At 40.3% G+C, this 11,826-nt stretch overlaps 1 protein-coding gene across 1 annotated transcript in view; it reads left to right on the forward strand.

Annotated features, from left to right (window-relative positions):
* Nucleotides 1–11,597, forward strand: part of LOC132208823 (ral guanine nucleotide dissociation stimulator-like 1) — a 20,302-nt gene extending 8,705 nt beyond the window's left edge. The window contains exons 2-6 of the mRNA XM_059644145.1: nt 1,054–1,112; nt 2,471–2,544; nt 6,539–6,738; nt 9,936–9,998; nt 11,373–11,597. Coding sequence (XP_059500128.1) covers nt 2,542–2,544; nt 6,539–6,738; nt 9,936–9,998; nt 11,373–11,457 — 351 coding nt within the window. The 5' untranslated portion in view covers nt 1,054–1,112; nt 2,471–2,541 and the 3' untranslated portion in view covers nt 11,458–11,597. The remainder of the gene's footprint in view (nt 1–1,053; nt 1,113–2,470; nt 2,545–6,538; nt 6,739–9,935; nt 9,999–11,372) is intronic.
* The last annotated feature ends 229 nt before the right edge of the window (nt 11,598–11,826 follow it).

The following is an 11,826-nucleotide window of genomic DNA, read 5'->3' on the forward strand; positions in this document are numbered from 1 at the left end:
AAAAGAATAAGCCCAGTGACGTCACAATGGTTTGCCTGTGATGTCATAAACACAAACAAGAATAAACAATAACTGCTGTGTGTCTTCACTTCATGTTGAGACAACGTGAGGTGAACATTGCAGACTTGTAGCTCTGCAGTTTCAAGTGCGAATCGCTTATTTCTTTTCTCTCCCTCATCAGTGTAATTAGAACTAACACGAATTGAAGCGGAGGGAAAGGAGCAATACCTTCGTGGTATCACTCTTGGTTGTGAGAAGAGTTTTGAGGTAATTTGAATTCAATATATACTGGACACTATTTGTAAAGAAATTGGATTTTAGTACGAATTTCAAAGACGGGAAAACTGGAAAAATGATGTGAATTTGGGGTAACCCGATTGAATTAATGTGTGTATGTTGTGGGTCGCAATGGTTCCAGTACTTGCCAAAACCAAAATTATATTGGCCACATTTTTGTGTCCGCTCTTTGATGGAGCAAAATGTTTCTTCTGGTCTTTGCTGAAGGTGATATTAGCAGGGAAAATGTTCATCTCGGATGACCACAAGATCCCATTATCACAACAATTCGCAAAAAAAACAAGAATGGAATTCTCCCGTATAAATCATCTACTATTTATCCCTCAGTGAATGTTGTTTCAATGGAGAAACTAGTCATTACCAATTGTTATTCATGAAAACGTGCTTTCTGCACATTAACCAGTGCCTTTCCTACATTACAGCAGCCAAAAAATAGTATTTGGATGAAAAAGGCCCTTTGGGAAATCATTCCAAATGTTCAAGGAGTTGAATTAGAGCAAAGCTTCGTTGAGTTTCATTTTGAACTGAAGTATCTGAAGGGTGATGTCCTGGCTGCTCAGTTGACAAGTTAAAATGTTAAAATGTTGAAGGAAGACCAAGTCGACAGTGAAGAGGCAAATGAATATTTGACATATATAATGAGGCTGAAGTCAGCAGTTGATATTTTTTGGTCTAGTATTTAAGTGTGATCGTACTCTTTCTCTTTTCATGTTGAATTTGGCTTTTACTTTTATGGTGTTTTCATTTGTCTTTTAGGTTTGACGATACTTCACCTTTCTCATTCCTCAGACTCCAACCCACTTTGATTCTGAAAGGTATGAGTTATCATTAATTTTTCACAAAGCACAAGCTTCAATCCAGTTCCTTGTCTCCCTGTGTTCAGTCAGGCATTGACTCACTTATTCCAGACTTCACATGGAAATTTGCCTTTCGAGTCAATGGGGACTGCAGATGCTGGAGAATCCAAGATAACAAAGTGTGGAGCTGGATGAACACAGCAGGGAACTGCAGCAGCTTGGCCTGCTGTGTTCATCCAGCCCCACACTTTGTTATCTTGGAAGTATTCCTGCTCCTTTGTTCCATTTGCTCATACTCATCTCTGACATATTAAATTAGATTAGATTCCCTACGGTGTGGAAACAGGCCCTTCAGCCCAACAAGTCCAAACCGCCCCTTGAAGCATCCCACCCAGACCCATCTTCCTTTCACCCACACACCCTTCAACACTACGGGCAAATTAGCATGGCCGATCCACCTAGCCTACACATCTTTGGACTGTGGGAGCACCCAGGGGAAACCCATGCAGACACGGGGAGAATATGCAAACTCCACACAGTCAGCCTGAGCCTGGAATCGAGCCCGGGTTCCTGGCACTGTGAAGCTGCAGTGCTAATCACTAAGCCACCGTGCCTCCCATATCCGACGAGATTAAAACAGCAGCGGTCCATTGACACCTCTGAAAAGTAATAGTTGTCAGCCTTGCATCAATGACAGCAGCCTGACCCTGGAGTCAGACATTTCTCAGTGTAATATCACTGAGCACAATGAGGACTGATGTGGCAGCCCCCTTGAGCGACCTTGACAGACTGAGCAATAGGTGACCCGACATCTAACTGATGTCTCTACAGTTTCCCAGCTGTTTTCTCCCCACTCCCCACACTGGGTTCAGTCTCCCACTGGGCTGACTGAGTCCCACTCACTGGACTGCAGAGGTGTGGACTCTGAGAAGCTGACTGCCTCGGGTGTCCATCTGGCAGTGCCCATTACCCTGTATTAATGCCAGAGACTGCTCTTGGTGAACCTATCCTGCGTGAAGGCAGCCTACCTTGCCTCGACTGTGGGTTACTCCCTTTAGATTCTAAGACAGTGCTTCCAGGGTGTGTAGAGTGATTTTTATTTATATATTGATGTGAAAGCTTTGTTGATTTTTATTTTGAGTGGCCTAAAAAGTCTGAAACCTGACGTCCGTGTTGGCTTAGTTAGGATTTTAGAGTTGTGTTTTCTAAGCAAGAGCAATGTGATATCAGAAGAGCAAACAGATCATGGACAGATGTAACTACACTGAAGTCAGCATTTTATCTTTTTTGGTCCAGTATTTAATTTTTATGGCAGTCTTTCTCTTTACATGTTTAATTTTGTTTTGTCTGTCATGATGGTTTCATTTATCTTATAGATTTGACTGTTATTTCCGGTCAGTCAGCTTGCCGAAGCAGTCAGATTTCCGTCATACTACTCTGAATAAAAATGGTTTGTACTATCCTTGGTTTTTTACACATGACAAATTCCAATCCCCTGATTACTTATTCTTCATATTCCTATATACCATCCAACACTCACTCACTCGCACGTTCTTCCACGATGTGCAAGATGTTTTATATATTTGGTCACAGGTTTGTCCCATTTCATTCTGAGGGAGCTGAAATATTTGAAGGCTGATGCTCTCGTCTGCTCACTTGGCCTTTTAAAGTTTCAATTGTTCTAAGGAAGAGCAAGATGATATTGAAAGAGTAAACAACATTTGTGTTGACCATGAGGGATTGTCCTTCTCAACTTCTCCCTGTGCCTGACATGCTGGTTAAACAACCACCAGCTGTCTCTCTCTCTCACTCATGTGAGCACAGCCCTATGATGTGGTGTGATAATGGTGACTTTTTTTTTCGAAAGGTGGGTCACTTTGAAACAGACAAGCGGGTTTTTCTTGTGATAATCACTGACTGTTTATGTCAGGAAATATCTATTGCTGCACTTTTCAAATCCAAGCTATGTCCGTTGGGTGTGAAATCTGGCGACAGACGTTTTTCCAAAAATGTTGTCCGTTGGAGCTTCTGAAGTTGGAGTCTGTTGGGTTCATTCAGAACTTCAAGACTGCCATTTATGTTATGCCAGTGTATTCACGGTAAATGGATAAATGGTGGATAAATGGAGTTAAGAGAGAAACACATCATGATGTGATACAATGGAGCAAGCTCAAGAAACCTTATTCCTATGAATTCAGAAAATATCGTTTAAGTTCTGAGATATTCAGCAAGCAAACTGTAAGACAAATGGAGTAACAAAAGTATGCTGTGTACTAGGATAGAGATCTGTTCAACTTTTCTAATTGGTATTAATTAAGTAAGCGACGTGCAAATTCTTCTTTTCAATTTAAGACTGAGATAGAATAGTCACCCAATTTACATTCATGATGAACATAGAACAACGACATAATCATGAAGAGGAATTGTGTCCCTTGATGTAGTGTAGTGGGGGTGGTGAACGTAACTGTCATGTTTTTCGTAAATTTTTGACAATCATCATGACTAGAACTAACTTATAGCCACAAACTGGAGTGTGTTAATAGGAGTTAAGTGTGGACATGAGATGGTGTTTCAATCACTGGCCACATTCCACTGCTCTGCCACATGCTGTGCCTGGCAACCTTCAGTTAACAAAGTCCAAACTTGAACCAGATTTGCAAACCAGTTCCTGAATTTGAAACAAGAAGAGAACATGTCATCTGTCAGGCAAGCTAGTGTGTTGTGGCATTTTGACTACGAGAGGTAAATAAAACAATGTTCATGTGGAACTCTACTTAATATTTGAAACCTGAATGTGCACACTTCAGTTGATTTTCTCCACTGCATAATTAACTTCAACTCTTCCATCCTGCTTTTATTGACATGTTAATATCTGCTTGAGAGATTTCCTCCATGCCTGTTGATTGCTTACTAATTGCATATGTTCAATATGCTGTGAAAATGCACCAGTTTTGAATTATCGCCGCAAAAACTGTGCGTTGAGGGACTGTGATTTACTGTGCTCGATTATTTTTTTTTCCTTTTTGCTGGCATTGTGAAAACTTAGAACACTGAAGGGCACATCCTTCCATAGATATCCTGCCCTTTCTTCTGTTACACCGTGCGATGAATGGGAAGGAAAGGAGCGGGAAGAATGATTATGAAGTAAATTTGAGTAGGGGAGCTGATAGCCTGGTACCACAACAGCAGAACAGATGGAAGGAATGAGAAGTAGAGTGAGAGAGGAAGGAACAGAGATTTCACCATTAAAAATGGTGAAAGCAATGTATTGACAGCTGGTAGCCTTTATTTTAGTAACGTATTGCAACCATTCAATAGTTTTGCTCTTGTAATATTTAAACATGGACATTACGTAATTTCTCTTGCTGAGATTGTCAGCATGGTCATAAAACATCAATTTATTTTTAATGTTATTTGTCTTACTGGATCAAAATATGGTGACACATAAACAATTTGAGCTTCAAAATCTCCCCTTCCCCTACCGCATCCCAATACCAGCCCAACTCGTCCCCGCTTCCCTAATCTGTTCTTCCTCTCACCTATCCCCTCCTCCCACCCCAAGCCACACACCCATTTCCTTCTGTCTAACCTCATCCCGCCCCCTTGACCTATCCGACCTCCCCAGCCTGACCTATCCCCCCCACCTCCCCACCTACACTCACCTTTACTGGCTCCATTCCTGCCTCGAAACTTGTCTGTCTCCTCCCCACCGAACTTCTCCTCTATCCATCTTCGATCTGCCTCCCCCTCTCTCCCCATTTATTTCAGAACCCTCTCCCCCTCCCCCTTTTCTGATGGAGGGTCTAGGCCCGAAACATCAGCTTTTGTGCTCCTAAGATGCTGCATGGCCTCCTGTGTTCACCCAGCTCCACACTTTGTTAGAGATAATGGGAACTGCAGATGCTGGAGAATTCGAAGATAGTAAAATGTGAGGCTGGATGAACACAGCAGGCCAAGCAGCATCTTGTGCTCCTAAGATGCTGCTTGGCCTGCTGTGTTCATCCAGCCTCACATTTTATTATCCACACTTTGTTATCTTTGTTTGAAGGTTATGCTTTTCTTCAGTCATGCTTTTTTATACTTGTGTGGGGTAAAGTTCTTAAAACGACAACTTCATTTAATTGAAACACATTTTGTACAATTTTCTATTACTTGGAACAAGTCTTGGAAATACATTTCCTGTGATTACAGACAATTCATCATTCTGACTGAACCGGCCAGCTACTCTGGCAAAGTTGAGAGGTTCACATTGGATTTCAAATTTCAAATCAGGCTCCTTAAAGAGTGCTCCAATTCCCTCCTTTGCTGACATGCTCCACCCTGACCCCTGCCCAATCCCAAAGGTATATTCATCTGCTGACATGAAGGAAACTGAATTTGATATAGGGGTGCTTGATGCGATTTGAACTATGAAGTTCTTTGTGAGAGTTCTTAATTTCTTTTGCACACTCCACAGTATCAAGTATGATAACCCTTAGGCAGCACATTGGAAGAGACCTTGCATAGCACGAGCTGTGGAACAAAAAAAAACAGAGGTTTCCTTTTTCTTCAGTTTCTCCCTCCTTCTATTTTCCGCCAAGTCAGCAAACATTTTACACCTCTCTGTTTTCCTACCAGTTATGTAAGCTTGCTTTCAAGAGTAATTAGATTCCTAAAAACAATATTGTTCAGAAATGTGAAGTCAGTGATATTGTTAGCAGAGAATTCAAACAGGATTGAAGCCAGACTGTCCTGTTTCCGGTAGCTTGCTGTGGCCTCGAGCTGTAGACAGAAGTTGCTGTACATAATTCCACATTTACTCTGTTGTGGAAACTTTCTGGCCCATCTGATGACTGGATTGAAGTAGAAATTGAGAAATAGTGGGTGGTCAGCTGAAGGGATTTAATATTAAATGTTTATTTACTTAAAATGATGGTTTAATATTCTTGAGATCGATACAAAATAACTCCAAGGCTCAAATTTCTGTTTTATATGAATCTAGCTGGCCATGTTTCTGTGATGTTTTGATTTTAACTTTGTATTTTCTTTGAATGGTTCAAGTAATACATGAAGTGACCAGCTGCTTTATCATTGGATTGAACATATTGTATCTCCTCATCAATGGTATTCCCCTCCAGCCCTTCAATGCTCATATCTTTGCACTTCTAATTCCGGCCACTTTGATCTTGCCTGCATGCTTGATCTTCTTTATTCTGTCATTGGTGTGTTCAGCTACCCAGTTCTGCGACACTCTTCCAAAACATCTCCTCTTTGTCCTCAAAACCAATCTTTCTGACCAAGCTTTTGGTGGCCTGTCCTAGTTTTAGCTTCATGAATCTTGGAGTGATTTTTAAATGATTATGTAAATGTGAAGCATTTTGAAATGTTTCTACCATGTCAGAGATCTATACAAATAAACGTTGTTCCTGCATCACATTTACTTTTTAAATTCGTACTCTCTGTAGGCATCAGGAGATGAGCTTCCATCACATCTCACTGTCGATACCTCCAACGTTCAAATTCTTAACTCTGAGACCTCAAAAAGACTCGTCGAAAATTTTGTAATCGCTCTCATGAACAAGGAGCGTTTCTACATCCGCACATTCTTTTCGACATACAAAGCATATACCACTGCTGAAAGTGTGTTGTACATCCTCCTGGACAAGTGAGCATAAATCTAATGAGCATCTCCTTTGTTTAATGGTAATGATAGAAAAGTATGTTCTGTCGAGTAATTTTTGTTATTAATCCTTCTGGCAATGAATCGCTGAAACTAGCCATATGGAAACAAACTCTCAGTAAACTGAGAATCTCCATCCAACCCTCAGTAAGGGAGACGATTTTTTGTTCATTGAAGACATGAACTTACCTGCACCCCAATCCCTCGGACGTTAAGCTCTGCAAATTTGGGCTTTAACTTTCATCCAGTTTCATCAGAAAAGTCCACATTTTTTAAAGTATTCTGGAGGATTTTATCCTCCACACAGATGGTTTTATCCTACACCTTCTGCCCAAAAGGTCCAGATTCAAATTCTATCTCCTATGTCATGTGTCATAATAAGTTTGAATAACTTGATTAAAAGTAATTAGACTTGAAGTCCTTCATAAAGAGAGACTGCAGTGGGACTGATGAGCTTGTTTGTTTACAACAAGGCAAAGCAGTCCTTCAGCCCTCCTGTTTTGTGCCCCCATCGCTTTCCAATATCCCTGATCCCAAATGGTGGCACAAATCATGTTTAAGCACCCGGCTAGTGATTTGGGACAGAAGTGAATAAAACATACTCACAAAACATAATGCTGAGACAGGTGCCAATGTATTTTTGATTATTTTTTCGCAATAATGAAGCGATCGAGAACCAGTACAATACAACGATTAAAAAGTGTGGTGAATGTATTAGGACAATGTCTAGACCTTGGTATTAAAGATAAACAGTGACGTTGACTTCCTTCAATGCTTTTTATGTAGTTTGGGGCTTCCTACAACTATGTTTGGAATGTTTAAGTTTCTGCATGTAGTGAATGGAAAAATGTTATTTTAATTGAAAGAAGCCTATCAATTGTCTGTAATAACAAAGTGTGGAGCTGGATGAACACAGCAGGCTAAGCAGCATCTTAGGAGCACACACGCTGAGTGTCAGGCCGAGACCCAGCTTTTGTGCTCCAAAGATGCTGCTTGGCCTGCTGTGTTCATCCAGCTCCACACTTTGTTAATTCGATTCTCCAGCATCTGCAGTTCCCATTATCTCTGATCAATTGTCTGTAAGTCTGTGTTGGGCATAACAATCAAAGTTTGGAAGCTGAGTCCAGGGTGAGGAACCTTCATTGCAAAACTGAAATGTTGGTCAAATGAATGTCTGCTTCCAACTGAAATATGCAGGAATACCGCAATTCTGTAATAATGGGTGAAATGTTTTTCAAATGACATCAGTGATGGTTTCTCTCGTCACCTCAGTTTTTATACATTAGTTTTTTGCACGTTGGGTGAGCATTGAACAGTTTATGTACTTCACAAATGGTGTTTTGGGGTAACTTATCAAAGCTCAGTTCGGGTACAAAGCGATTCTCACCACTGCTGACCTTCAATTGATGTACCTCTGACATTAGAGGGATATCCCTGGGTAGGAAAAGTTTCCCAAATGTGCTATGGTTATAAAATTTGAGAAAATCAGCAAATAACCAGAGATGATTAGATTTTTCTTCAAAGCAGTAAGCTAATGAGCTGGCTTTCATGAACCCAATGGGTTGCAGAAATCGATCCAGCTGGACCTTTCAAAAGTGAATTTGGGTTTCTCTTTTTGCCTGTTGCCAAAATATTCTCTTTCTTTGCCCAACTAAATAAATGTTCCAGCAGAATAATTCCAGCAATAAGCTTCTGAGTTTTTAAAAAAAGGTGACCCATTCTTGCCGTAGAATTTGAAACATCACAGCTCACTCATGTGTCTCATGTTATCTCTCAGAGGTGAGATAGTGGACAACGATTCTTCGCAGGTTATTACTTTCTTATTTGCTTTTGTGTTAGGCCGGTGGTCATCTTAGATGATGGTATTCTTTTAAAGGTAAAGCGAAAATTCCGTAAAACCAAGGAATCTCAGCAAACTGTGGTTTGTTGAAATTTGAGGAGTTTGGTTCTCATTAAACTCTAAGGTAGCTGTGGTTAAGACAGTCATCTGTTATATTTACTGTCTCCTCCTTTCACAATGTAGCTGTTTATTACTTTGGCTGCTTTGATCTCTAACTTGTCCATTGTCTTTTGGTGAAAGTCTCCATCTGCAGGGAGATTCTTGGAGTTTTTAAAAAGTCAACAACAAAATGGCTTCCATGCCATTCAAATTTCAAACCCATTTTACCAATTGGACAGATTTTGTGTTTAAGATTAGTGTTTGAGTCAACCATTTTAATTCGGCTAAAAGATCATCATAATTCAACGGATGTTTATAGCATCCGTTCACCTTACACGCACCCTACATTTCAAAATTTTCCTTTATCCGTGGTGAAAGGGAGAAACAGTCTGACTAGATGCTACAGTTATTTTGGTGTTCTGTACTTAGATCCAGGGAATTCATCTCTTTTTACTTGAGTGTTTTCATTCACTGAGGTTTTTATTTGAGACAGAGAATTAACTTGAGTTCAAAATGGTTAGGATTGTATAGTATGAGTATAATTTTAAAAATCTGTTCCTGCCCAAGTTTTCCAAGTGTTGACGATCAGTCCATGACTTCTGAAGGAATGAATTTGTGACTGACAGATTTGGTGACGTGACAAAGATGCGCTAAAAAATTAACCTTAGAGGACTTCGGAATACTGCAGAGAAATATAGGTTTAGCAAGTCGTCAACGATCTGACAAATAGAGTTGTATATGGTAAATTTGAAGTCCATTTTGGCAGAAAGAATAGCAGTTTTGTTTTTATTGAGGGAGATTGCATTGCTCTGAGATACAGTGGAATCTGGGTATCCTCGTGCATGAATCACAAAATGATCGTGTACAGACATGTTAAGTAATTTGGAAAGCAATTAAATGCAGAGCAGAGCTCTGGAATATTGTAAATGCAAAGATAAACAGATACTTGTTGAGGGAGAGGAGGTGAAAGGTCATTAGGAGAGGCAGGAATGTAGATTTGAAGTTACGATCAGATGAGACAGAACCACATTGAATGCTTTACTCTTCCCTCCTTGTATGGGAAGTGGCAGGTATGCTGTAAAATGCCAAATTGGAGTTTCAATGCAAAGTATGAACAAACTCGGTAATCAAGGCTTCAAATGCCGAAATCCTGAACCTTCAGATGTTTTTCAGTGGCTGAATGCAAATTGTAGATTCAAGCTTGTTTAAAATCACTTAGTTTGTGCTGTCTGACCAATTGCAGATATGGAAGCTTTGACACCTCAGAGGCAGAAGAGATTCCAGTAATCGATTCAGTGAGCACAAAGTAAGATTTAATCTTATGTGTGACATAATTAAGTTTCATCCAAAATACAACAATGTTAAAAAACCTGCTGGCACTTCCTGTAAGATCTATGGAGGGCCTTCCTCCCACAGCAATGCAGCAAACACGAGACAGCAGCAGTCACATTAACAAAGTTGCTTGATTGTATCAAAAATCTACACAGATTTTGTTTAAAAAGAAAAGTTGTATCAACAGAAAAGATCCAAAAGTGTTCAGTGAAAAATTGCTCATCCATTCACTATTCAGATCTCCATTTGTCGCCAAACATTTAGATAGCTGAGCTCTGAATTAAGGATACAACATGTCGAAGAATTGAGGTTCCTACCTTCTCCCCTCCCCTCAGTCTGCCTGTGGTGTCTTTCAAATCTCCTGTGAAGGTTTTGAAGAAAAACCTACTCGCAGTACATCTGGAGGGTGATCTATTTTATAAAAACAGTTGACCAAGAATGAAATAGAGGCAGAGCTGCAATCTTTTCTTTGCTGTCATTACGGTTGGTATTGCTGAGCTTATACAAAAGAGATCTGCAGGCCAATGTCCACTGTAGGAGTTGAGGAGCTCCAATATTTGCCAGAGAGACAGACATGTGCAGCTCTCAGCTGGTGACTTAATTCATGCCCAGTGCGTCGTTAAGCCGGCTACTTTGCCCACCGCTGACAATACAGTACAATGGTGCAGAAGAGAGTTCAGCTTTCCTCCTGAACTCCCCTCCACTTTGCCAAGAATGTCATGTCTCAGGCCAAGGCCAGTTGACTTGGGACATTCAGCCCTGTATGAACAGACAGTATCTGAAGTTCTTCATTGGAAAGTTGGTTGCCCTTCTATATTTGGGCCAGGAGCTCTTTGTTTGAGATATTTTTAGACTTTGCAACAAATATAAAATGTTGAAGATATGAATCTGTTACATCCTTCTGTCCCTCTCTCTGTCTTTACAACCACACTCCAGTCTCACGGTCTTATCCTGTAAACTATCGTTCAGGGTTTTGGGGAGACCAATCACCATATTCTGTAGTTGCGTCTTGACCCGTTGTTAGAAAATTAGCTCTCAATGGCACGAAATGCCGACTCAATGTCTTTCAGGTGTATGGAGATAATTTTCTTGTGGATGTGGATGTTTCCTCAAATTTACTTGATAACACTTTTAGGACCATTTGCAGATCACCTGACGGTGCAAACTACAAGGTAGATGGGAAACCATGCTCTCGAAAATCTGTCATGAAAGAGTAAATTTGAATACAATATGTGGTTAAGGTTTGCTTTATTCAGAGCACAAGGAATACAAAGGAAACTACCGATGAGCTAAGAATTACTGGGTACAAGTGTTTGTTTAAAATGACATTCTTCACAACTAATTTCAGCAGCGGAAACAATGCTAACATTCCGAGCTGTGAGGAGCTTGAAAATCCAATTCCTGTAGAGACAGTTGCTGAGATCAGAAAGTAAGTATTGATCCAATGTATGAGGAAATGATGCTTTAATCAGAATACAACTATGTGAAGGGCAACCTCTGGAGGCCGCCATTTTCAGGAACATTATTTAGAGACTTTCTCCTGAAACTTAGCAGCATCTGTGGTGAGAAAACAAAGTGGGCATTTTGAGTTGAGGTTCCCATGTTCAGAACTTCGCATCTCTGAAGACGTGTCACTTGGCTCAACTTGAACTCTGTTTTCTGTCTGTAGATGCTGCAAAACCTGTTGAGTTTCTCCAGCAATGTCTGCTTTTCTTTCAGCTTGTCGGCTTCTGTAGTTTGTTCTTTTACATTAAAGAAACAGTTGGCTGTTGTTCTAATATTTGCTCTGTTCTTAGTGTTGT

Source organism: Stegostoma tigrinum, unplaced genomic scaffold (genome assembly GCF_030684315.1).
Source record: "Stegostoma tigrinum isolate sSteTig4 unplaced genomic scaffold, sSteTig4.hap1 scaffold_54, whole genome shotgun sequence".
NCBI lineage: Eukaryota > Metazoa > Chordata > Chondrichthyes > Orectolobiformes > Stegostomatidae > Stegostoma > Stegostoma tigrinum.